The following is a 27,860-nucleotide window of genomic DNA, read 5'->3' as shown; positions in this document are numbered from 1 at the left end:
GAAATGGACCCTCGTCAGCTTGTATATATTCAGTTGTTGACATGGTGACAGTCTTCACATAAGGAGGCTTTCAAACGGCTGCTTTTCACTGCTTGAAACTTACTTTAAAATTGTAAGGGCTGTACTAGCTCGTTTTGCAACTTGAATCAGGCCTTCAAATACTCTACCACAAAACAGTAAGGTTACTGTTCCCAGCTGGTCATATGCTGAGGGAGAAATACAGAGTGAGTGGCTGTGAACAAACATCCACCCCGCAAGAATCATTACCAAAAGTTGGATTACACACGTACGGTAATACTTGGCTGTGTATATCATGTTACAATTGGGAGTATATTCCTTTACAACTGGTGATAACTAAGCACCATTGGTCTCAGGAATGATGCTCCATAAGCAATAATAGTTACAGCTAGCCCTAGTGCTCATGCCTACTTGTGTATATTCTTGAAATGCTAGTAAAAAAAATACCAGTATACCTTGGGATTATTCAATGGGCTAAATAAAATCTTTACCAATCTAAAGTTCAAAATAATATTTTTCAGTAGCTGTCAAGTTTCGAGGTCAGTGGTCACTGAAAGCCTCTTGAATACAACTGTCCATTTAAGTAAAGGCCATAAGGGTGACCTCTGTAAGGATCTCAGGAGTTCTGTAACATGCACCCCAATAATTCGATTCATTTTATTAGGTTCAGCTCATTTGTTACCAAAGGGGGGGAGCACTCTTTCTTGCATTTTTTTTTACCTTGTTCCTTATGGTAAAATGCTGCATGCCGAGATTGCTGTCGGCTCCGAAGGTAGCACAACTGTCTCTACTCCATCTCAGATATAATGGAATATGGCGGTTGCCTTGTGAGAAACCATCCTCATTAAGTAGAATTACCGTCCCTTTTAAACAAAAGCCATTCCAGTGACGATAATGATTACCGGGTTTAAAGAGATGTCGTGAAAAGCTTCCTGATTAGATATGTCTCATTTAAAAGAGATCTTCTAAAAGCACTCCTTCCAGGAGTTTGGCAATGTGCAGCCTTAGCCAAGGTCCTAGGCATATAAAATGCCACTGATAGAAAGCCATATATCTCCCTCTGTGACTTTGCTACGGGCCTACAGCTAATGTATAGAATTCAATTTAGCGTCAATATAAAATGTTCAGGTCAGCTCTTTTTCTGTATGCTTAGGCAGTAATTAAGCGTGGAGCTCTTAACGATTCACGCTGCAGTACTCTGCAATGAAGTCACTTATTTATTTATTTAAAAAAGAGAAGGGGTGGGGCTTTGATAGATAATAATAATAATTAATAATAATAATAATAATAATAATAATAATAATAATAATAATAATAAAGCTTTGAAGAGTCTTTGATAGTTTGGGCTTCAAGGAATTCCTTTCCTGATCAGGCTTCTCTGCTCAAACAGGGGAGGTGCTAGCAGATGTTGTCATCTGTCCTGTACAGTCGTCCCGTCTTTAAAGGCAATGTCTTTTATAAGGGCTTTTCCTATTAGCTTGTTTTGTTTTGTGTATTTCACATATTTGCCCAGCAATTTGCACAGAGGGAGCTGAATCTCTATAGCAACGAGGCATCTCATGTTCGGTGTCTATTGCTTCCTTTCAAATACAGCAAATGACAAACATTATTTGTCAAAGAAAAAAAGCTGAAATGTATATTTTCAGTAGGACAAAGACTTTATTCCATGATCCATTTGGCAGATCCCATGGACAATACCGGGTCCACAAGGCAAGGAGACCAACAGCAGTCAAATTATTCCTCTAAGGATAATCCCTTTCTGGTTGTGCCATTTGTAAAAGAAGATTTGTTTTGTCGTATACCTATTGCCAAGGTTGCAATAAATAAAAGCGTCCTGACGTTTAATGTTTACAGTGCAGGAAATCATGTGCTCCATAAACCTTGTAGGTTTTCCCAATGAAGCCTTTAAGGCACCTGAGAAATTGGTTTTATTTACATATTTATTTGATTAACGGCAGCCCGAGTTTTCTCATTAGGTGGCTGTGCAGTGACAGACACTGCCTTGCACCTGCATGTCTTTCCATTCATAGCAGGCTCATTAATTACTGGATTTTTAAAATCACACTCTGTTTTAACAAGGTTTGTACGCCAACGGAAGCAGTGCTGAAGACTGCAGCTTAACTTAAGGCAGTGAGCTACTCTGACATTCTTCATTTTAACCTTTTTTGCCTCTGCAGATGGAAATCAGCTACTGACCCTAGTAGGAATTTCCTAGGGAGCTGTTACAAAACTCAGATTTTCAGAGGAATAAAAGCAATCACGCGTACAGTATTTAAGCCAGCAGGAGTTATCCCATCAACACTATTCCATGCTATAGCCTCTGTGCTGACAAGGGAAATTTGGAAGTAAAATATTGTCTCTGTTTTAAATATCCCCCCAGATTACATGGAACACTGCAAGCGAGCTTCCTCCCACTCTTGTTTTCTTTTATGTTTCCGCCTTTTTTTTTAGATCCACCCCACATTTACGGGAATTCCACAGGAATACGACTGCCATTTCCCCTCTTAGAGCATGCATAATACTTATTTTGTTTTGATTTATATCCCAAGTGTTCTCAGATTGCATTCAAATAAATACAATCAAACCCATCAATAAAACCAACTGGGGAGACACACATATCTAAACCATGGGTAGGCTAACTAAGGCCCAGGGGCCGGATCCGGCCCAATCGCCTTCTAAATCTGGTCCACGGATGGTCTGGGAATCAGCGTGTTTTTACATGAGTACAATGTATCCTTTTATTTAAAATTCATCTCTGGGTTATTTGTGGGGCAAAGGAATTCATTCATTTCCCCCACCCCAAAAAAATATAGTCCGGCCCCCCACAAGGTTGAGGGACAGTGGACCGGCCCCCTGCTAAAAAAGGTTGCTGACCCCTGCTCTAAACCTTGAGGGGAACGCAACAGAATGTTGCAGTCAGTTTTGACTCCCCAGTGATACATACCCAATGGATGCGTGTTTCCCCTTCACAGGTCATGTAATCACTGCAGGAAACACTGGTACTGGTGTAACCCAGATGCCATGATTCTGTTGCGGGCATGGCCTGTGGTTGCAGGGCAGGATCCAACCAAATAATTCTATTTGTGTCATGGGATTTCCCCTCTGTCTCCTCCATGTGTTCGTCCCGTCCCCCCCATGAACTCCTCAAGTCTGCTCCAGAGGGTTAAAGGGAAACCCAGAACAGATGTGGGTGGCACTGTGGTCTAAACCACTGAGCCTAGGGCTTGCCGATCAGAAGGTCAGCGGTTTGAATCCCCATGATGGGGTGAGCTCCTGTTGTTTGGTCCCAGCTCCTGCCCACCTAGCAGTTCGAAAGCACGTCAAAGTGCAAGTAGATAAATAGGTACCGCTCCAGCGGGAAGGTAAACGGTGTTTCCGTGTGCTGCTCTGGTTTGCCAGAAGTGGCTTAGTCATGCTGGCCACATGACCCGGAAGCTGTCTGCGGACAAATGCCGGCTCCCTCGGCCTATAGAGCGAGATGAGCACTGCAACCCCAGAGTCATCCGCGACTGGACATAATGGTCAGGGGTACCTTTACCTTTTAGAACAGATTTAGGGAGCACATGGGGAGAGAAGAGGGCAGAAAAAGTTACTTTGCACAGCCAAACGTCCTTGCCCTAACAGAGCTACTTTGTTGGGTACATCATATAGTATTTCAGCTTAATATGTAGAATATATCCCATGGCTTCTATCCAACCAAGTCATGACTACCTTGTCCCTTGATTTCAATGGGCTCTGCTCCAAGTATGTCTTAGTAAGGACCACCCTACCATACAATAAACCAGTACATCCATGGCCTTGTACGTACAAGTAAAGATCTTTGCAGGAATATCCACACAGTTCCAACCTCCCTGCCCCGCTCCTGGTAAACCACAGCAACACTGGTGCCGGAAAACACCACCACTACTCTCAGCCGGCGTCTCTTGAATCTTTACATATGTTAATTTGCTTTTTGACCAATGTGACCAAAAGAGCCACATTGAATGCTTCCTTCTTGTGACCTTCATTAATATGAGTAGACAAGCAGCAAGTACACAAGACCACACTCGTGGATTCATACCACCACTTCGGCATTTGAATCCAGACTGCTGCCAGGTTCATAAAGCTCCTGTGACATAGGACTTTGAACCTTGTGGGGTTGTTTTTTATTTAAAAAAACAACAACCCCACGAGGTTCCAGGCATTCTTATTCTAAGGCTGTAGCAGAAAGATCAACGAAAAGGCCTATGCTGGTCTAAATTTACAGTGGTGCCTCGCAAGACGAAATTAATTCGTTCGGCGAGTCGTTTTGCATTGCGAAAATTTCATCTTGCGGTTTTCCAATGTGAGCAAAGGAAAAAAGGGGGGTTGTCTTGCGGAGTGCGGCCATAGAAAACTTCGTCTTGCGAGTCAACAAAAAGATCGCAAAACGCTTTTGTCTTGTGAGTTTTTCGTTGCGTGAGGCATTCATCTTGCCACGTACCACTGTAGTTAAGAAGATACCAAGGAAGCCATAAGGTTCTGTTTTCAACATTACTGTCTGACCCAGATCACTGCCAGAACTTTGCAGATTGAGAGGTCTCGCTATTAATCTCACATCTACAAGGTGCTGGCTAAAAAATGAATATCTAAAGCATACACTTTCGTGTTCTTCTTAATCATCTCATTGCCAGTAAAATATAGGATTAAGTAATAATATGGATAACAGGTTAACTTTGGGGAGTATAAATGTTTGCCCCAAAGACCCATTCTAATAGGATGCAGTCAGTTTTCTTAAGAAGATTGAGAAAATATTGCCATCCTTTACATCTTCTTGTAGGTTTTTAAAAAAATGTTAACTAATTAGTGAATTTGTTAATTAATTTGGTTGCTTTTCACACACAAAAAGGTCACGGAATACTGGTTTAGATGTCAAAAACATGAGCTCTTCAGTATAAAACTCACTGAGTGGCTTAAAGTTATTTGTAAGGATCAAATATTTGCTGAACATTGTTTCTTAAGGAAGGTGCTACAAAACTAATAAATATATGATATCATTTTTTTCTGTTTTAATTGTTGTTGTGGTCAACCATACTTTCAGGATATTTTTCTAGGAACCAAGCAAAATTTTCAGAGGTTCCAGTGATAAATTAAACACTGTCATTTAATGAACTCCTTTTAATAATATTCACAGTGAACAGATATATTATTATTACTCCACCAACAAAGCACAGAAGCTGTTTTTATGGCACCATCTCACCTTTCTAAAAACAGTCTGACAATTCATAACATATTTCTCCTGCCTTCGTGGTGTTAAATAACTGTTGATAATCTTCAGTGCTAGTAGTAATAGACAAAAAAACAAGCTGTGTTGGGGGGGGGATGTGTTGCTACTTCCTTTATCACTGCCATTTTCCCTTGAACTTCAAATCCCTGTGATCTGTTTTCAGTAAGAGATTACAAAGAAAGAATCTAATAAACCTTCGGCTCCTATAGCTACCGCCGATAGATTTATCAAATAATTAGCATGCATTCTATAGCTCGGAGTATGCTACTGATGTAGATTTCCTGTTCCTAAATATTAGAAATCATGAAATGGTATTATGGGATGAGGCATTAAACAAGTAACAGAATGCAGTGACACCATAACATTTGTGTGGGGACCAGCATGGGACCAGCAGGGTTAGGAAGACAAGAATCTGCCATGCCATGCACTGTCAGCAGTGACTATCACATCCAGCTCTGCATTTACTAGCAGATCTCTTAACCCTGTTAGGTCTGTGTGGCCTGGAAAATGTGCGTGTAAAACAAAGGAAGTGGAAGCTTGACATGCTTCGCACCTGGATGCCTTACAATCATACCTGCCAAGTTCCTGCCGGAAAAATAAGGGATCGGCAGACCGGAAGTAGCGCTGCCGCCATTTTGGAACTGGGCAGAGCAGCACCGGAAGTCGCTTCTGAGCATGCTCCGCCCAGTTCCAAAATGGCCGCCACGCCAGAAATCGCTTCTGCGCATGTCCAGAGACTCCAGACATGCACAGAAGGAGCTTCCCCCGGCCGGTAAGTAAACCAGGGAAAAACAAAAAAATCCGTTTTTCCAGCTAGGAACGGCTGGGGAAACGGGGGTTTCCCGGGGAATACGGGAGACTTGGCAGCTATGCTTACAATTCAGCTACCTATCACTCCTCCTTTGTAAAACAAAAATGGTGGTTAAAAATATGGCGAGAGATAAGATAGAAGAACTCCAAGAAAAACATGGAGTTATGGTGGTTAAGAAAGCAAAATTTGGGGAATATGGTTGACAGCAAAGAATATTAATTTATTCAATGTAAAGTTCATATGCAGAGGATACACTCCATCCCTGCAACTAACAAGTTATTTCCTGGTGAGAAATCAAAGCCTCAGCCTTGAAGCAACCAGTCTACTCTACTGCAGATCACTGGCTTGTCTTTCTATATTTACAACACATACCAGAGTGCAAAGATCTTTCTCTGTATATAACACTAGCTGGCCCTGCACGCGTTGCTGTGTGTTAGTCTGTGAAATGGAGGGTAATAGTCCCCCTTCAGATCCCCCTGAGCCTCAGAGTCCCCCTGAGTCGAGGCGAGACACTGTGGAGAGGGCAGGTTTCATCCCTGTGTCTCTCCCCCCCCCCCGTTCTGACCCATTATGTACCCCTGCCCTCTATTGCCCCCCCTCCACTTGGCCTAGTCTGGAAAGCGGCCTAGTCTGCAAAGCCGAGGGGAGATATTGTAAATGGGGTGGGGGTGGCCACTGCAAATATCTGAGGACTTAAACTGGGGAGAGAAAGTACATGGTTGTTTTTTTTAATACTAAAAAAAAGACACAGAGGCTTACAATCAGTTGTTTCTCCTAAAATAAGAGATACCCATAAAATAAGCCATAGCAGGATTTCTAAGCATTACACAACGCCCACTAAATTATAAAGCGAAAACCCCTCGCAGTGCCCCCAAGTGTGTGTTAGGAGAAATGATGAACGGCTGCCTAATGCTGCCAGGCGTTTATTAATGCAGCCGCCGGGAGAGGCTTTGGGCTTGGGGTGGAATGGCTGTTTCGGTGGTTGTTGGACAGTTGCTCCCACTACCCTACGTCAGCCCATGTCCTATTTGGGCTTCTCCTCCCCCCCCACCTCCCACCCAGGGCTCCATTCGGGATAGTATTTAAAGGGCTGTAGAGCTGAGGCCTAGTCTGTAAAATAGAGCCAAGGCCTCCTGTTTTACAGGATCTTGTGGCGGAAGCGGGGTTTGTGGGTTATCTTACCCCCCCCCCCGGGGCCTAGTGGTGGCCTAGCAGCCTGGCAGGGCCTAGGGGTTTGATAATGGCCGACTTTCAGTTGCTTGGTTGATGATGTCATTTGATTTGTGGGTGTGGCTTAGATTTCACAGGAAGGGAGGGGGTGTACTGTGGGAGGAATTCCACTTGAGGGCGCTGTTTGACTTGGTGGAAAAGCGGGTCAAATCCTGCGAAGGTGTGTGATTTGAGGTTTTTCATGTCCCCTACAACCCTCGGGGAGTGGCCTGGATCGCTGTGTCAAAATTTCAGGACGATCGGTCAAGCGGTTACGGAGAACATAGCGGCCGTCAATTTCAATATTTTTACATTTTTATATATATAGATTTGGAGGCTTAAAGACAGCCTTTGATGCAATGATAAAGTGTGTAAGGGGTTGGGGTGGGGTGGGAAAGAAATCCAATTTTGACAACAGCCTCTCAAATTACCAGGACACCCTGCATATCCGGGGAAATATCTATGAAGCATGCTTACATAAGCCCTGGGTATTATGACAAAGGGCAGTATACTATTATTACTAATAATAATAATAATAATAATAATAATAATAATAATGAGGTGAAGCATTCCAGTGCTATATATATTAGTAGTAGCAGAAATATTTGTATTATTGCAAGCTTGATTATGTAAAGTGCCCATTTCTGTCCATTTCCTGAATTTTACAGGCATACAGGTAAACCTCTCCCCACCTGAACACTAAAACCGCGCACACACACACACACATATATACACATATATATATATATATATATATATATATATATATATATATAGGAGAGGATCCCCTCCACTGCCCGGATTTATTTTTGTGCACTTAGCACTAAAATGTTTAGCTTGCCAAATTGCATAGAAAATCCTCATTTGGCAATGGTTTCTGCTTCTAGGCATGGCAAGAAAATGAAAGGTATTAAAACATGGAAGTAATGGCTGGGGTATTTAGAGATTGTCAGCACTGGCAAGCTGCATAGAACGATAACTTGGAGCAAGATATATGCCTCTTGTATTCATTTTTCTGGCACTGAGAATGTAACATTCAGAACTTTTAAAATCTAACTTAACTAAAGAAAATATGCTCGAGGAATTCAGTTTCTGAGAATTTCATTACAAACTGCTCTGATCTGCCCCTCCCTATCTGCAGACTGAAAGGTTTCCTCTCCTTCAGATTTTGCACTTATCGAAATTTTGCAGTACAATTCTCAGTTCCAAAAATGTTTAAATTGGAATTTTTAAACAAAAAATCCATTTAGAAATGTGCACATTCAGATAAAATATACATGCAAGTGAATAATTTGTGATGAAATACATATCTAATTGCATAGTTTTAAACATGAATTTTCACGTGAATTTTGATTAATGCACATTAACAGGACAGACCTATGAATGAACACATGCAAAATTGGCATAGACTGGAAATAAACTAATTCATCCATCCTGAATTAAAAGTTCAGTTTTGATCAGGTACTACAAGACTGGAAATTCCTGTAGTAACTAATCAGGTTCTGGGCACAGCATTCATGGTATCTGGGGATGTCTGCATGGGTTCTCATGTGCACAAGCCCTACACATAAGTAAGTTGTAACTCTGTGGTTATCTCCATACAAGGGGAGGCCCTGTTTTGTTGCCTGGGCCCAAACTGTGAGGAGAGATCCTGTGCACACAGGTTTTGTGTGTATAGACTCTGTGCACATAAGGAGACTTTGAATCTCTGGTGGTCGAGAAGTGGGATGTCAAGCACAACGCTACTCCATGTGTTCATTCGACATGGTTTCCAAAGTACGCGGGAAGAATGTCAAAACAGAGCCATAGTTGCTCCTCACAGTTTTGTAATATTCAAGAGCACACTATTTGAAATATTTCACTCCATGAGATTCACCCCCCCCCAATCCTGTGATCTCAAATGCACCTCCTTGCAGATAACCTGTGCTGCAATCAGTGTGTCTGATCCATTTGTAGACATGTTTGGGCCCGGACTGCTACTCGTAAAGAGAGAAATGTAATGTTAGTTTAAATCCACGAGGTAGTAATAATTCCAGGTTTTCAATGTTCACTTCTGCAGATTTATCTTTTGTGTTGAACTAGGTGGAAACGGCAACTGATTCAGATACCGAGAGCAGAGGCCTACGGGAATATCACTCAGTTGGAGTGCAAGTGGAAGATGATAAACGGTATGTCAAGCAAAGGCACAAAGTGTGTGTGTGTGTGTGTGTGTGTGTGTGTGTGTACATGATATAATGTGGTGTGAGTCTTCAAGAAAGCATGTACCATGTATGTGCATGTATTTGGTGTGTTTACTTGTGAAATTTTACCTTTATTGAATAATAGCTATGAGCAACCTTTTCCCACAATTAATATCTATTCTATTTATTTATTTCTCCCAAAGCAGTTTACTGTTTTAGAAAGCCACATTAAAAAAACCCAAGTATTACTACCTACACAATGAAAAGCAAAACAATAATTTTGTTTAATAAAACCAAACAAGCAGCATATTTTACAACCACATAGAACATCACTGCTAGCCATCTCATTGGATGCTAGCTACTCCAGTTTGCCTTAACCAAAAGCCAATTGGCAAAGAAATACCTTGCAGCCTTGCCTATATATATTGAGCCAAACCCAGCTCTCAGAATCTGCTGGCCCCGGCGGTGCCCAGCCCAGTGGACATCAGGTGCGATGACCAGAAGCTCACCCGGGCCGGGGCCAAGCAGAGGCATGGTCAACAGTCCAGGTCAACAGCAGTAGGCTTTAGCGAGGCAGCCAAGTCCAGGGGCTGGATGAAAGCAGAGTCAAGAAACAGTCCGTGGGTCTAGCCAGGTAGTCAGAGGTCAGAAACATGCCAAGGGTTTGTCCGTAAAGCAGGGTCAAAGTCCAGTCCTAGGTCCAGGAGTCCAGCAAGGGGTCAGTCCAGCAGAGAGCAAGGCAGGAAGCAGGGCAAGGTTCAGGCACGAGGACACAGGCAGACTCACATTAGCAACTATGTTGCTCACGGAACTTGGGGCTGGGTCTAGCCAGCTTTTATCTGCCCCAATGCATGGGGCGGCCCCGTTCCTCTGGTGACTAGCCTCTTCTTTTGGCCTGGAGGCGAGCACTCCTCCTGGTAGAACTCAGTTCCCTTCACCTCTCTGCCCTGAGCCTCTGCAGCTCAGGAGAGGCTGGTTGGTTACCGAACCCAGGGGCAGCCTTGGCTTCCCCTGATGGGGCTGGGAGAGGAGCGGCTGCAGGCAATGGGTCCTTTATCACATCGGGGCCCAGAGCAGACTCAACTGATGACTGCACCTGAGGAACCTGCACAGGTGAGGACCCTTTAAGCTCATGCCCTAAACCCAGCTCAGCTGGTTCTGGAGGTGGGGAACCCTGTGCAGATGGGGATACCCCAGGTTCAGCATCTGAGTCCGAATCCCAGGCCATCACACAGAAAATACTTACATATTTTAGACCAGAGGTCAGCAACCTAAGGCCCATGAGCCGGTTCCAGCCCATGAGCCTCCCGGAACCGGCCCATGGCATGGGGATTCCATGGTGGTTTCTTTTCGCGGCGCAGGTACTATTTTTTCCCCCACCGACATCCCCCCCCTCTCACCACAGCGGAACCTCCTCCCTCCTCCTGGTGCAGCAAATTGCTGGCCAATCACCTGCTAAGGTTTGAGGCCCTGGCCAATGGACAAGCGGCAGCTGCGTATGGCCGAGAGGAGGAAGGGGGTTGGGCTGAGCTGGCCGAGCGCATTTCCAGCAGCCCCTCGTCGGAGCAAGCTGTTTTCCGCCACCACTCGTGCCTCTGCCGCTCTGCCCTTGCGAGCGATAGAGGCTGTCATTGTCAGCGGAGGAGGAACGAGCAGCCCGAAAGCAGCCACTGCCCCCGCCAGCCTCTGCCTCTCAGCAGCACCCTGGGTAGGCAAGGGGATAGGAGGGGCTGGGGAGAGAGGGGGAGAGAAGCCTCCTCTGCCGCTCACACACACAAACACACACTCCAGCCCACCAGGAGGTTTGTGGTGCAGTGAACTGACCCACCCCCCAAAAAAGCTTGCTGACCCGTTTTAGACCTTGAGATTGGTTATTCATCTATTTGCCATTATTTGGTTTAGTGATAATCCGAGTCACTGCAGCCTTTGCAGGCAGTTCTCTCCAGTTCACTTACAAATGAGGTGCCTTCTTTTCTACTGTGGGAGAATGTTTGCTTACAAAGGTGGCTTGAATGATTTTCATTAGTATCTTTCTTCTGATCAATAGTCCCATTGTGTCCTATGTAGAGCATGCTTCATTCACTTGCTTCATTCAAATGACCATGTTTGTTTTTTATTAATATTTCTGAACAGTAATGATAAAAGAGTCTGAATGGCTGCAGAGTTGAGATATTGTAATTTTATCAGGAAAAAAAATGTATTTTGGGCAATATGTGGATTTGTGTGCTGTTTTCCGTTCCTCTCCAGGCACGGGCGGTTTAAGCGCTCAAATAGTGTAACAACAGCGGTTCAGGCTGACCTGGAACTCGAAGGCTTTCCAGGACACATAACAATGGAGGACAAGGGACTTCAGTTTGGTGGCTCTTTCCAGCGGCATTCAGAACCCAGCACCCCTACTCAATATGGTGCGGTAAGAACTGTACGGACACAGGGGCTGTTTAGTTACAGAGAAGATTATAGGACCCAAGTAGACACTTCCAATCTCCCACCACCTGAACCTTGGTTGGAACCAGCCATCGAGACAGTTGAAACAGGGCGGATGTCTCCATGTCGACGAGATGGGTCTTGGTTTATGAAGTTGCTACATACTGAGACCAAGAGGATGGAAGGATGGTGTAAAGAGATGGAGAGAGAAGCGGAAGAAAACGATCTTTCTGAAGAAAGTAAGACCATAGCCATATTTTGCATTTTCTTTTAGGGTACTTCTGAAAGAAGTCTAGTGCTTCTTAAATGTTTATATTATTGCTGTGATCACTCAGGTAAATCTGGTAAAACCCAACCCTTCTTATTAAATCAAAGACCTGTAACTTTATTTTGTGGTAGTAGTAGTGAAAGGGAGAAGTTTCTAAGGAAAGTTGTTATTTGATAGCATGCTGACCTCTTGATTATTTGCACTGCGTGATATGATGCACCTTTGGAATTTGGCTTTTATATGTCATATGTCTCCTGGGACTATAGAAGCTAAAACCTATTGAGTTATCTACATAGAAGAGCTCACGCACATATATTCCCTGTAGTCTGTGATTTACAAATATGAAGGAGAATTCACATTTGGTCCCACAGAAACATAAAATGCAATTTCTTGAAATCTGAAGGAAAGGAAGAAACAGAACATGGCCCATGAATTCTCAGAATTTTCTGTAACTTTGCATCACTGATGTAGCAGCTAACTTTTTTTAAAGTTATATTATGCTAATATTATATTATATTATATTATATTATATTATATTATATTATATTATATTATTCAGATACAGGGAAGAGAAAATACAGTGGTACCTCGACTTACGAATGCCTCGACTTCCGAAGGTTTTGACTTCCGAAGTCCGCAAACCCGGAAGTATTTTCGCCCCGCGCGTGTGCGCAAAATGGACACTTCGATTTACGAAGAGCGCCGCGGAATGGATCGCCTTCGTAAGTCGAGGTACCACTGTATAGAAATCCCAACTGCATTGCATTTTTAAATTCCCATGTCCAAAGTTCAGAATATTCTGAGGGCTTATTCCGTGTTTCCACTTTGGATGGTAAACATGATTCAGTATATATATTGTCCACCCAGTGTGATTTGTTCCATATTTTCACAAGCACCATTGGTGCCAAACTATGATTGCTTGAACCCCATAGCAGTGTAACTGGTGAACTGGTGGGACTGAGCTGTTGAGCCACCCTCCTGACACCGGCGTCACTGCTGCTTACCTGGATGTGGCTAGGGTGGGGGCAAGGTGGTGGCAAGGTGGGGGCCACATAGGCATATTGGTGCAGCCAATCCCATGACCCTGCCAGTGTGCCTGTGCACACCCCTCCCACTGCCAGGCCCCATCCCATCCAGGTAAGCAGCAGGGACGCCTGTGTTCGGAAGGTGGCTCAACAGCCTAGCCTCACCTGTTGCATCGCTATGGGCTTAAGCAACCTTAGTGTGGCACCGATTATGTTCATAAAAAGTATGAAACAAATCATATTATATAAGCAGTAGATGCTATGCTTGGGTTTACGAGGTATTTCCGGTGCTGGTCGAAGCATCCACCCTCAGCAGAAAGAAGGGGAATGTATTGCTTTGCAGACTGCATTATATTACCGAGCTCATCACTCTATGCCTCTTTGTTTACAATCCATTACCACCTATTGTCTTTTATTTGGTTGACAACAGGGGTCCACAAAATATTGTCACCAATGGTAAAAAGCAGTTTAATTCTGGAAACAGCAAGGAAATGCTTCATGACGCTGTGTAACAAGAGCAACACTTAAAAAAATTTTTTAAAAAAAAAAACACCAACCGGGGGGGGGGCGGGGAGGTTGTGTTGGGACACAGCATCAGTGTGGGGAAGGATGGAGGGGTTACTTCAAACAGACTTGTTCACCGCCACTCATCCCCTGTAAAATGGCATCAGGTAATGTAAGGTAAAGGAACCCTGGGTGGTTAAGTCCAGTCAAAGGCGACTATGGGGTTGCATCTCACTTCAGGCTGAGGGAGCCGGCGTTTGTCCACAGACAGCTTTCCGGGTCATGTGGCCAGCATGACTAAACCACTCCTGGCTCAACAAGACACTGTGACAAGTACCAGAGCACATGGAAATGCCGTTTGCCTTCCCACTGCAACGTAGCTTGGTCTCCCTACCTTTATCCCCAATGGTCACCAACAGCCATGGCATGTAGCAATATAACCAAATAATTCCCTTTTGCAGTTCAAACTTCTGCATACTTACTTGTTTCCCATGGGGCTTCCTTCCATCAGAAGGAAGCCCTCTTAAAAGAAATGGAGGACAGATATGAGACAGAGGACGAGATGGTTGGACAGTGTTCTCGAAGCTACCAACATGAGTCTGACCAAACTGCGGGAGGCAGTGCAAGACAGGAGTGCCTGGCGTGCTCTGGTCCATGGGGTCACAAAGAGTCGGACACGACTAAATGACTAAACAACAACAACAACAAATGTGTAGAGAAAGAGCTTGCTTTTGGGCTTGTTTGAATCTTCCAGATTAAAAGCTCTTTCCCCCCAGTTTTTCATCACACACCATCTGACACTTTTGTGCCTTCATGGGTTGATAAGCACACACTCACGAGGGCGCCGTGATATCGCAGCCTGAAATAACAAAGAGTCGTGTGGCACCTTAAAGGCTAACAGATTTATCGTGGTCTCTTTATTGTCCTTTGCTGAGACAGACTCTGGGATTTGTCACAGCTTGAAATGCATCTTGATCGACATACATGACATGAACACCCCTTGATGAGAGCAAGTCGTTTTGGCTCAAGGCAACCGTTCAGGTGCTACTATTTTCTATGGTGAAATACTGCTTCCAGTAGGCTTTACAGGAAAGTCAGTATATTTAACGTGTCAGTGCTTGTCCATCTCTGTATATTAATGTAGCCCGAGTAGATCTTCTCCAAGATATAACCAGACAATATTGATGGCATAATACATTTAAGCTGTTTATCTTCTGTGATTTATGCCTACCAATAAAGGTTTAGCCAAAGTAGACATGAGGTTTGAAAGGCAAGGCGGCTTCCTGTGAATGCAGATTTGAGCAAACACAGTGGCAGTGAGATTCTAAAGCTTCCACTCGTGTCCCAAGTAACACCAGATATTCTACACCCGCAGCATCGTCAATCCTCTTTTGGTTGTGAATGTGCTGTTTCAAGGAGTTTGCAAAGCTATTGAAAACAGACCCGAGGAGTTTGCCTCGCAGGTATACTGCATCATGGTCTAACTCTTTTGGGCTGTAGTTTTTGCTTCTCATTCCCTGGGTAGTTGGACATGCAAGGCAGCTTTTGCTGTGGACAGAATAATCAACCTGATAGAAGGGAGGAGGACAAAACAGTCTTCCCAGTTTCCCCACTCCCAAGACACTGCCTGCAGAAGACGGCAAAGGGAGGTATCAAGTTTGACTGGCAGGTTGGAGGATAAATCTTATGGTGTTTTACTTAGGATGTGTGGGTTTCCAAATGGGATGTGCCAAGCAGAGCCAGTGGCCACATCAGAGCAGAAACAATTCATACATATATGCCAGCAATCTCAGGTCATACTTTGCTAGATCAGACCAATGAACACGTTTGGCCCTGATACACTTTTTGCACCTGGTAATGAGCTGCCGGGTGCCTCTGGTAAATTTACAGGCCACCATTTGCTCTTTGTCCCTGGGTGGCTGAAAACCAGGGGCATACTGCTTTATGCACAAGAACTTTCAGTGGCTAGCATGGATAATAGGGACAGATAACTTCGTGGCTATTTTTAACAGTCATTTTGGCCCTGTTACCACATGCCATGATGTATACTGCAACCACAGGTAGAAAGGGCAAAGGCTGTGATTTTAGCTTGGTTCTTGAAGCCCTGAATGGAGCTCTTGTTTGACCGGGAAGTCTGGGTGTACAGTTGCATGTATGTCAAATTCCACAGGTTGGGAGTGGAACCAGTGGGCACAATCCCGCCTACCTTTCTTGTGCCTACCTTTCTTCTGGTCTATAGCAATAGCATGGCAAAATATAGGTTACCTTAATTTCCCCCTTTAAACAAACAGACAAAACAGGAATATGAATAAGCTTAAGCAGCTTAGTGACAGCAGCGTCAAGAGATAGGAGTGTGGTTGGGTCTAGAATAAGGCACCCACTGGCCCCAACTTTAGGGGGTCCTGGGGGCTCAAGCACCCACACCATGGGGGCCTCCAGTGCCCCCTGACGGTGTCCAAGGCCTTGCGAGGCCTTAGAGATGGTGTCTGAGACCTCCGGTGTGACTTCCAGTCCCTCACATAGCACCAGAAGTCACGTCTGAGGCCTTCCGAGACCTCAGGTGTTACTTCCGGGGTCCCCAGACATCGCTAGGGCATGCACAATGTGGCATCATGTCATTATGGCACAACGTAACATCATGACATCACATCATGGCGTGCGCCACTGGACACCCATCATCTGGGTCCCAAGTCAGTGCCTCTGAAGGCACCTGATGCACTTCTGTGATAGAAAGGGTAGAAGCACATTGCACACTTTGCAAAGGGCACTTTACAAGTTGTTTGGCCATTCACTTTTCTAATTAAGCTAAACTGAAAATGTGTGGTCTGGAATTGAAAACCCTGGCCAATACATATCGTGTGTGTGTGTGTGTGTGTGTGTGTGTGTGTGTGGTGTGTGTGTGTGTGTGTGTGTGTGTGTGTGTGTGTGTGATTTTACTTTACTAAAGGAGATTTATTTAATAAATTCTCTTTTTAAATTAGTCTTATCCATCAGGGAATTTAAATTAAATATATCTTAAGAACCCACTTCTACAACAGAGATACTTTAGGGGAAAAAATAACAGAAAATCAATTAGAACATAAAGCTAAAATGTCAGAATTCTGTTTAGCATCATAGTTTATCTCTCATTATCTCACATAGTTTATTCACACATTTCTACACGTATTTTATCCTAAAATACACATTTTAAAGCATTTTGGTACTTTGGTTTTTTTTAGTTGAGAACTGTATCACAAAATTTGGAGAAATACAAAATTTTGAAGAATGATTACATTGTGTGATATCCGATATGGTCAAACTCAGATTAAACCCATTGAAATAAATGGGCTAGAGTTACTAAAGTTCATTGACTTAAATTGATCTACTCTGAATATGACTAACATTGGATATCATCCATTTCAATCTGCACATTTTACAACAGGTCAGTTCCATCAGAATTCAGAGAAATCCAATTCCTCACGCATCCTAGGCATAAAGCGAGATTCATTCTGTGAGCCATTTGTTACCCAGGTGGTGTCTCAATTGCTTGAACAGACAAGGAATCACTCAAAGTGAAATTTTAAAAGCAGCCTGCAAGACTTAGATATAGATTTCAGTCTGTTCCCTCCCCTGCCCTATCACTTTAACCAGTCTCTGAAACGTGAAGAGCTAACATCAGTGCCATAAAGTGTGAATGTTTAGCTCATTTTAAAAACGGGCATTCTCAGCTGGTCTCAGTTTGCTCTCCTTCTGCCAAGAGGGCCCTCCCATGCAACAAGATCCACAATCCATTTATACCTTGATTGGAATTCGCTCCCATCCCAGTGAAGTTACTGAGGTTCTCATTACTCTCGAGATGCTGTAGAAAGATTGATGGCTGGTGGCCACTCAGAGCATATCTGACCAGTTTTCAAGCAGCTCCACTTTTCTGTGTGTAGACCCTTTAACCATCCCAAATAAATTCAGACAAGACTCAAACTTTTGGTTTTGGTTTTGGCAGAATTTAGGCCACAACTTTATTGATCAAGTTAGTGCTTGCATAGGCTCTGGTTCGACTAGCTCTCTGCACCCTTGCAGGCAGCGCTGACCCAGGGCACACCATAGGTCAGCCTTGGGTGAACACCCGGCACAGTGGAAGGCAGGGTCAAGCCAGTCCACCAGCCAGATGCCCCCCTGGACTCAGGCTCAGGGCACAACCCCTCTCAGGGTTGACCAACCAATGAGTCCCAGGATTCCTTTAACGGAATGCCCATTGCATAGGAATGGCCAGACCGTTCTCCCATCCCTATCACCTGAACCAGAGCCTATGCACAACCTTACAAGATGTGACAATTTGCTACGCGGCAGGCAAAACCCAAATGGCACCAGCCAATCAGCCAAGTGGGAAAAATTCCTGCCGTGCCCTTGTTCCAACGACACATGGCGGCATAGCAAGGTCATGCGTGCAAGCCCTAAAAGTAGGGAGAGGTTGGTGGTTTTTCCAGTGCACTGGCCCAAAAGAGGAAGCTCAGGGACACATGCATGGGCTTATATAGAGGTCCCTTGATACAATTTCACTGGCATCCCATTGGTCTGATTGCACCCAGCATTGAGGGACCTCCAATAGGGTGTTGTGGCCATTCAAACATTCCCACCCACAACACAGGCCTGGTTGCCAGGTCACAGCGCAACATGTGCCCTCTTGTTAGGGAGGACCCGATTTCTTTTCTTCCCAACACCAGGTACAATTCAAAATGCCTGCTGCAAAAAAAGCTGGCATGGACAATTCATCCCAGACTTTCATTGTTGATTTATGAGGGCAGATTGAAAAGGCACCACAAAGACTGGGGCAATCTTTAGCAGTTGTCTAGCATCCATTATCTTTTTATGTGGAAACTCACCATTATTTAATATGAGGTAGCAGAGGGTTTGGGCCTTCCCCCACTCTCCATTTTTAAAAAAGAAAAAGAAAAAAGAGGTTTGCTGCCACGTGAAGCAGTCAAGGAAGCCCTCAGGTGTTTCCCTTGGAACATCCTAATGGAAACAACACTTCAGAGTGTCCCCAAAGTAGGTATACTGCTTGAGAATCCACTTTCTTTGTTCTTGTGTCAAGTTCTCTTCATTCACAATATCAGTAAAGAAAAATAATCCTTTTATCTGACTCCACTATCCTTTCCCAACTGCCGCGCCGTTCTTTCCAGCTGCCAGCCTAAAATTTGACCGCCACTTCGTGGTGTGTCCAGTTATATGTACCCATGTAATCTGTTGTGATGAATTCCATTGATTCAACTTTGGGGCCTACTTTGTATGGTCTGGTTCATAGTGTAGACCAGGCATCCCCAAACTTCGACCCTCCAGATGTTTTGGACTACAATTCCCATCTTCCCCAACCATTGGTCCTGTTAGCTAGGGATCATGGGAGTTGTAGGCCGAAACATCTGGGGGGCCGCAGTTTGAGGATGCCTGGTGTAGACTTTGCTCTTGGCTTGAGTTTGTGGTTTGCAAGGAGAGCGCTTAGCCACAAGCCTGGGGTCAGACAACATGTGAAGTGTGGTGCAGGAGTAAAAATAGACCAGGAAGGAGTGTAGCTGCTGCACAGTTACAGTGAGCAGTAGTTCATTTTTTGTGTTCTGCAAAGGCATCCGATGACATGATGTTCCATTGTTCCCAGGGGGAGAGATAGTTGCCCTTGCTGGCTAATAGGTAGATCCAAATTTATCAATGTTGTTTTCCTTCTTCTTCTTTTTTTTTACTCCTACATTCAGCTGCTCACATTTCCACATCTATATGTGATTTAAAACAAAATTGCCAAATTCTTCTGATAATTCAGCAGCATTTCAGCATGCAGGTCTGCTAACAGACACATCTCTGTTTGAAATTTTGCTGCATGTGCATATCTTTACAAATCAATTTCCCCTAACAAACTGCATTTTGTGCGGTTATTTTCACCAACATATGAATTGTTATGCACAATTCTCCCTTGTGTACACGTTACTTGGATGTAGAGCCACATTGCAAAATTCAGAACAGGAGATGACTGTATTTTGATTCTCGAATTGTCTTGGAAAGTGTGAATTCAGTAGATTTGCCCATAAATGTGAACTGGACTGAATTCTTTCTGCTTACGTATCCCTTTGGATATGTAAATTTTAGGTTGCGAACGCAGCAAACACTTCCAGGTTTTGCCGCATGTGCAGAAGCTCTCTGCGCGCCGCGTGCGTGCACAGAAGGGCACCTCCAGTTACAAAATTTTCGGGATGCGGCTGGACCTCCGGAACGGATCCCATTTGTAATTGGAGATGCCACTGTACTGGGGATAGGGATAATGGGCTCCTCCCCATTTGGTGCCATAGTAATTGCGTAGAGGGGAGAGAATAAATGAAATGGACTATTTGCGGCAGATTGTCATGACCCAGGCATGATAATTCCTGATAGTAAAGTTCCTAGTGTACTTGAAAGGACCTATGTCTGTGTTTTATTCAAAACAGAGGGAGAGATACCTCTGTTGACTGGATTAACTCTGATCTTCTTAAACTTTCAATGCGACTGACGTTTTTATAATGCTTGCTTTAAGCTCATCCTGTGTTTTCAGGACGAGGCTGCTTGGAAACCAGAATAAACTATGTTTACACACGAGAAAGCAGAAATCAATGTCCATTAATGAATCCCCACTTGGAGATATTTATTTAACTCAACAGCTTTAAGTAACTTTTTTTAAAAAAAAAATCAATAGCAATATGCGTTATAATAATCCACCTGCTATTCTAGCACCTCCCCTTCCATCCTTTTGTTCCGTTTCCTTCCTCTTCAGCTAATTTCTCCGAATTCTGTTCATTAAGCTGGGTCAAATGCTAACACATTTCACTGAGCAATATTTTAATTAAAAAAACAAAACACGGGTGACTATGGCTGCAATCCTACACCTTTCAAGTTAATGAAATTAAGCAAGGGTAAATGACTGAGCCTGTAAATCCTCACAAATGAAGCAACCTTTCCCTGTGTCAACATCATTGAGTTGAAATAAGCAATGAACGAACCCAAATTCAGAGTTTTAGGATTCAGCAAGCTTGTCTATCAGCAACTTTTTAAACACGTGTATTTATTTATTTATTTATTTATTTATTCGCATATCTGAGACCTGTATGTATTCTGCAGTTTCCACAAGGAAACTCACACCATGTAGGCAAAATCCAACAAACATTAGTCATGGCTTAAAAATCTTACACACACTTTCTTGGGAGTAAACTCTACTGAAAGCAGCAGGATTCGCATTCCAAGTAATGTTGAGAACAATGCAATGGGAGCTATTCATACTTTTTAAGTCTCATTTATTTCAATCACTTAGCAACAACGGACTTACACATGCAAAAACATGTGCTGAGTTTTCAAAATTCACTTTGAATCCCGGAACAGAGTGTAACCATTCCTAATAAAGACCCCAAAAATGAAGCTTGTTTGCTTTGCTGAACATGTTGTAAGTTAGGGTGAGATCCAATGTTATTGATTTCAGTGGGTCACCTCAGAACCTTTCTACACTTACAATTTATAGTGGCATAGTTGCTGTTTTTCTTAATGTGTGTGTGCGCGCTGCCACATAACGCCATCATTATTCAGTTAGTATTCAATGGAATACTGTACTCAAAACCCCACCGATTCTACTACTGCAAAAGATCCAACTCTTGTGAAAGATCTGAGATGGCTCCACAATATTTCCGTTTGTGTGGCTAGTGGGTCGGTAGGTGTGATTTGGGAGACATCTGTTTTGCGCAGTCAGGCGGAGATCCCCAAAACCCCAGGCAGTCCCCGAGCAGAATAACGACACCAGACAACGTTCCATGGGATTAAAATTGGCCACAACTTTATTAAGATTCAGATGTAGGGAGACCTTGGCTCAGGCATTGGGCGTTTATCCTTCCCAGCCCCCCAGCCGGGGGTCTGGGTAATTTCTGGGTTATCCAGCATATGTGGGGGTTGGGCTAGCTCTGGAGAACATATTTTCAAGCAGATAGCCCGCCCCCCTTTTCGCCGCCACTAGAGGGGGAGGGCAATGATGGCCCCTGGGCGAATGGTCAATGCCTCCCTCCTAGACCCCTTTAACGGGAATCCTGGTATCGCCGCCGCAATTGGGGCGGGGGCACCTCCCCCACGCCCCCCCTTTTGGTAAATGTCTAAAGGATTCCACCCAAGGCCTGCAACCACCAAAGTTGTGACAAATTGCTATGGGAAAGGCGAAACCTGCCAATGCAGGAAAATTCCTTTCCGGACCTTCAACAGCAGCCTTGTCGTAGCAGCGCCTGTGTGCGTGTTCACCTGCGGAAGAAAAAGAGGTTAATCTGCAATGTAAGCATTAATTTTTGGGAGTGGAGGGTGGGAAAGCTCTGGAGCCGTTGACTGCTTCCCAGGTATGTCTCACCTGCTGTGGGCACTGGATGCTTACCTCCTCCTACCTGGCCAATCCCCCTGGCAACACCTCCCCCGGCTGGATTGGATGGCTGACTGTGTGGGCGGAGACCACAGGTATCCAGCCTGGGAAGGTGGTGCCAGCCTCCGAACTGCTGGGGGCTGCCTGAGGCTCCCAGGGTGCTACACGCAACCACGCAAAATGTGCACCCCTTTTATATGGGGAACGGTCATTGTGCCACTTTTCTCCAACCAGTGAGAGCCGCCGGTTTACGAGCTCAGTTCAGCAGAGAGATAGAAGCTCATAGCAGCAACCATTAGCTGCAGACAAAATTTCTTCACTGTAACCAGGTTCGTCATACCTCAAGCAGGCACATAGCTCCTCTTCCAATCTATACTCCCAAAAAATCAGAATTCTCGAATACTAGGCAACCAATTAATTAATTTAAAAAGTTTTTAAGCGGCTATCCCTGCATGTTCATAACCTGTTCTCATATTGCCACCCTCCAGGCGTCTCACGGAGGAGACACACAAAGAAGGGCCTCAGAGGATGACCTCGGGGTCCGATCAGGTTCATATGGAGAGAGGCAGTCCTTGAGGTATTGCAGTCCTGAGCCGTTTAAGGCTTTTGTAGGTCAAAACCAGCACTTTAGAGTTTGGCCAGAACCTGCCATTAGTGTGGAAATGTAAACCCTAAATTCACTCTCTTAATAACAGTGACATTTGACCAAAGATGCAATCAGCTACAAATTCGCTCTTAAAAACATCGGATCAGGCAGCAACTATAACATTATAATTTGTAAATGTGGAAAGTGCCGTTGGAGCTCACCCTTCATCCTTATTAATGGGATATCTTGCAACTTCTTAGCTAATTACAATGCCAATTAAGTATGTCAGTTATGGGCTCCCTTGTCCTTTGTGGCACCTTAAAGACCAACTGATTCACGTTTCAATCCTGTTCTTGCTTACCAGGGTACAATCTCCATTGGAGTTCAGTGGGGCTTACTTCTGAGTGGTGAAGCGTTATTGCGGCATGAACCCAATTTAGAAATGGGGGCAGCAGTAACCCCCTTCTGAACCAAAGTAGGTGCTAAGTATTGTTAAAACTGAAAAGTATCAGTGTACACTTGCTATTTGAAAAGGTGGAAGACAGGGAGAGAACCAGAACAGGTTGGGGGGGGGGGCACACTCACTCTTCTCCCAGCAAATAAGCAACGATAGTGCTTAAGTGTATCTTTGCAAGGGGGATAACCAGAAGAACTTGGCCAAACCTCTGTGACTTCTCATTCGCCATGCCTCTATGACCTCCTAGCAGTCCCACCAAGTCCATTGGGCATCAGCTGCCACTGCCTACGGATCGTCTCAGATGAGTGAGCAAAGGATAGCAATTCACCTAGTGCAGAAATCAAACCAATATCTAGCACACACAAAAAAGCCCCTACCTAACCTTGCAAGTGTGATTTCACTGTATTTTTTACCAATGGAGAAAATAATTTCATTTTCTTTTCCCCGCCCCACCATCCCCAGGGCATTTCCTCTTTAAGATTTTGACAAAATAAATGCAACAGTTACAATAGGACCTCTGGGTTTCTATCTTGCTTGAACAGGGTTTAAGAAGAAAAGTTCTCAGTGGCAGGATTTTCCAGCTTAACATTTTTGTTAACACAAAAGTATTGGTGCCTATAGTAACATACTAACCCATACTAACAGTAACCACCTTGCCTGTTCAGTTCTAGGTAAGATCCGGAGTGCCGTGGGAAGTGCTCAGCTCCTCATGTCTCAGAAATTCCAGCAATTCTATTGGCTATGTCAACAGAATCTGGTAAGTCGACATTCTTAAACATTGCTCAGCAAATGTGACTCTACTACCTCTTCTACCTTGTCTGTTATCCTTATCTTAAGCCATAGGTGGGGTATCTCCCCAAGTTAATATTTCACAATGTGTTTTTCAAAGTTTCATTCCTCCAAGGACATCCGGCTTGTCGCTTGAGAGACATACACACAAAATCCCGGAAGAAAGAGTTGTATGCAATTAAATCATGGTGCGTTTGAAACAAGTGCTTCAAGCATAGACCCTCTCTGAAGTCTCTCAGCCCCTCTCCCCTCACAGGGTGGGGGAGGAAGGGAAAGGAGATTGTTAGCCTCTTTGAGACTCCTTAGGGTAGTGATAAAGTGGGATATCAAATCCAAACGCTGCTTCTTCTGGGGTTGTGGCGCTCATCTCGCTTTACTGGCCAAGGGAGCTGGCGTACAGCTTCTGGGTCATGTAGCCAGCATGACTAAGCCGCTTCTGGCGAAACCAGAGCAGCGCACGGAAACGCCGTTTACCTTCCCGCTGTAGCGGTACCTATTTATCTACTTGCACTTTGATGTGCTTTCGAACTGCTAGGTTGGCAGGAGCTGCTATTCTTAGTGGCAGGCAAAAGGCTAGCAGAATCAACCTGGGCAGCGTAGTTCAAAGCAAGGACTGCGGCACAAAACCTGCCAGGATAGCTGGCGCTTCTTCCTTGAGGTACCTTTTCCTGTCACTCCTGTTTCTCTGCTACAGACCTAAATTAGCTATGAAGGAAACAGGGCTTCCTGTTACATATCCTCACCCTCTTACGAGAGAATTAAATAAGTGCTTCTGTTGCCATTAGAGGATGTGACCTATAAATCTGTCTTACTTTAATCAATCATTCTGCAATATTTGCAGCATAACCTTTTCTGACATGACAAGGCATTCATTCTGTTTGAGACTTGGTTGAAACAACCAGTGTTTTGAAAAAAACATGCTGGCTGGAAGAGCTCTGAGCTGCAGTTACTCACCCATATGCCTTGGTTTGTGAGCTGATTCAATTAAGGACTATGCTGGTCCTTTTTTTCACTGCCCACATTTCCCTAAAGTCTTGAATGAGAAGCTTTACTCTTTCAGTTCTCTGAAGGCCACATTTTGTATATGGGGGGGGGGCAGAACCCCAATCCCATGCAACACCATAGGCTGCATCTAATGGCAGCTTTGCCTTATGAGAAAGTGTATCTGTTCACACAAGTTATGTTACCTATTCAAGCTCTGAGGCATACCTCAGTTAGTTGAGTATGAGACTCTTAATCTCAGGGCTGTGGGTTCAAGCCCCACGTTGGGTGAAATATTCATGCTCTTTTATTGACCATTTTGGGTCGCCCAACCACTGCCACGGTGTCATTTCTCCTGGCAGATTAAGAGGAGCAGATGACTGCAAAGGGTTCAAGGTTTCTAGCTGGGGCAATCAGAATAAGGTCCACAATTTGACTCCTGATTCAGGACTGTGTTTTATATAACTGACTTTTATTTTGTTCTGTGTCTCACAATGCTGCTTTTTTTTTCCTATGGCTGACGGCTGATGCAAATAAAGTTTCATTCATTCATACATGCATGCATGCTTTGCAGGGGCCTCATGGAATCATCAAATTGTAGAGTTGGGAGTTGGCCCCTTCCAACTCTACAATTCTACAGTTCTGTGTCCTTGTCCTCTCCTTACCTGCTCTTCCTCCATACCTAGGGCTGTCTTGTTCTTGCTCCACCTCTATAGGATTTTAGCTAGAAGGCTACAGAAATATGTTAGTACTATAATACTATAAAGGTCCTGAGTTCGAACCTCAGAGAGGGCACCACTTGTGGCAGAACATGGAAAGAAAGAAAAGGAAGAGAGCTTTTGACCAGCAAAAAGCCCTGAGAGAGAGAGAGAAAGAATGAATCTCTCTCCTCCCCCTGCAGGCTATTTTTATTATAATTAAGGTGGCAATCCAAAATTGAAACGCTCCAATAAGATCCTAGTACAGTGAATAATTAACAAAGACTATCCTGAAATTCTAACCCATCTCCCTTATCAACACTACAAAGCATGTGAACAGGAGCAGAGGCAGGAAATTGTAAAGCAGTACAACACACAGGAACCTGTGAAAGATAGCAGATCTACATCAAAGGCACTTTGGATCTTTATGGTAGGAAGGATATTGCCAAAGAGGAATGCAGGATGCCCTTTTGGCCAGATCTGTAGTAAGCATGTGAGACAAATGCTTTAGCCAAATGGCCTGTGTCTTGCATCTTAGGTTGAAACGTGATTTAGAGGCAAAGAGAAATGGAGTTTACAAGCATTCTAAGGAATTTATATCAGAAATCAAGCATTCTATAACCCAGGTGGAAAAATTCAGTCCAAGGGAGCCACGAAGCTCAGACATCCTTCTCAACCACACACTTGATTATAAATTCATGATTTCTTACAATAAATCCCTGGGATGCTACACACCTCCTTTTTCCCTTGGCCTCAACCAAACCAAGGCCACCCTTGCCGCACAATGTCACAATCTGCAGAAAGGTCCTTTCCTCATTGCAACTGAGATGGCCTCCAGGAACCCCCCCTCCTCCGGTGCCGCTGCCACGTCACAGTGGCGGTCTTGAATACTGTTAAATTATCTGTTTAGCAGAGGCTTTGAAATGTTTGTCGCCGTCGGCCATTGCCTCGGCAAAGCTGCAGCAATGTAAGCACTCTCCCTCGCTCTGAGGTAGGACTCTGTCCTCCAAGCAAGGAGATGTGGGCTCTGCTGCCATTCCAGTGGAAGACATTGGTCCATGCCCACTCAATGAGTTGGTGAGTGTGCAGTAGCAGCAGCAGCTATGGCGGACGCCCTTGCTTTCGTAGCAGCTACAGTCGGCTGAATTCTGAACATGGTGGTGGCTATAGCAGCAGATTTAGGATGGTGTGGGCAGTTCCCCCGCACAGGGAACACAGCTGAAGGCACACAACATTGAGAAGATCCATATTTTAGAAGAGCCATTTGGGGGCACCAATTTTTGGCCTCGCACCGGGCACTAGATTACGCTAGATTACCCCCCCCCCCCCCGGTGGCAGCAGCCAGGGGTAGGAAGCACAATCTGCTGCCCTTTGTGATCCACCAGGCTTGAAGCCTGTGCCTCACCATGCCACATTAGAGCAGCAGCCCTGCACTTTTGGAAGAGTCACTGCTTTTGATCACTGCTGGCGGAAACATTACTATAATGCTGTCTATTACACATCTCTTCATTGCATGTGGAGCACTGGAATTTCCTGAAAGTACTTATTGATGATCAAAACACCATCGGCTTTTAAAGTACGTTGTGATCCTTAATTTGTAACAGTGAGATCACCTGGGAGTCACACCTACCCATCAATTCAGAACTGCCATGTGGAGAAGCTTGGATCTACATTTTAGCATTCCGTCGCTACTTGTCCTCCAGTCCCATTTATTTGCTTTAACCATTTCCTTTTCAGCTTGGTGGGCTTTGCTATGGTCTGTTGACAGTTGTCGTATTCAGGGTTGGGAAGCCATTTCCCCTGCTCTGCAGGTTTCGCTTTCCCCGTAACACTAGTAACAACTTTGGCGGTAAAGGCCTTAGGCGGAATCCTGTAGTCTTTCATCCAATTGGGGGTGTCATGAAGTGGTGACCCCCTCACCCCCTGTTTCCTGTGGCGGCGTTAACAGGGTACCCAGTTAGGGGGTTCTGGAGGGAAGTCTCCGTCCAAAGAGCCAAGTGCGTAGGGCTAGTGTGCCATAGAGCTTCCCCACAGCATTAGGGAGCCATTTGTGTAAACCTGCGTTTTGCGATGGTTCCACCCTCAAATAGACCCTGTCATGCCTCAGTCCCCCAGGGGGCTGAGGGGATACACCCCCAGTGCCTTAGCCAAGGCTTCCTACATCTGAAATCAATAAAGTTGTGGCCATTTTAAATCCCAGACTGTTGTCATACTCATATTCAGTGGTCAGCTTGGGGGATCTCTGCGGCTGGGCGTGCAACCACATTTTAGCATTCTGTCACTAC

At 44.5% G+C, this 27,860-nt stretch overlaps 1 protein-coding gene across 1 annotated transcript in view; it reads left to right on the top strand.

The window, feature by feature from the left end:
- The window catches only part of DLGAP2 (DLG associated protein 2), a 365,596-nt gene that overhangs the window by 328,505 nt on the left and 9,231 nt on the right, over positions 1-27,860 (top strand). The window contains exons 10-12 of the mRNA XM_060272460.1: positions 9,366-9,451; positions 11,711-12,126; positions 23,773-23,864. Coding sequence (XP_060128443.1) covers positions 9,366-9,451; positions 11,711-12,126; positions 23,773-23,864 — 594 coding nt within the window. The remainder of the gene's footprint in view (positions 1-9,365; positions 9,452-11,710; positions 12,127-23,772; positions 23,865-27,860) is intronic.

Source organism: Zootoca vivipara, chromosome 3 (genome assembly GCF_963506605.1).
Source record: "Zootoca vivipara chromosome 3, rZooViv1.1, whole genome shotgun sequence".
Lineage (NCBI taxonomy): Eukaryota > Metazoa > Chordata > Lepidosauria > Squamata > Lacertidae > Zootoca > Zootoca vivipara.
Note: the sequence above shows the minus strand (reverse complement) of the source record. Positions and strands in the feature narration are given on the sequence as shown.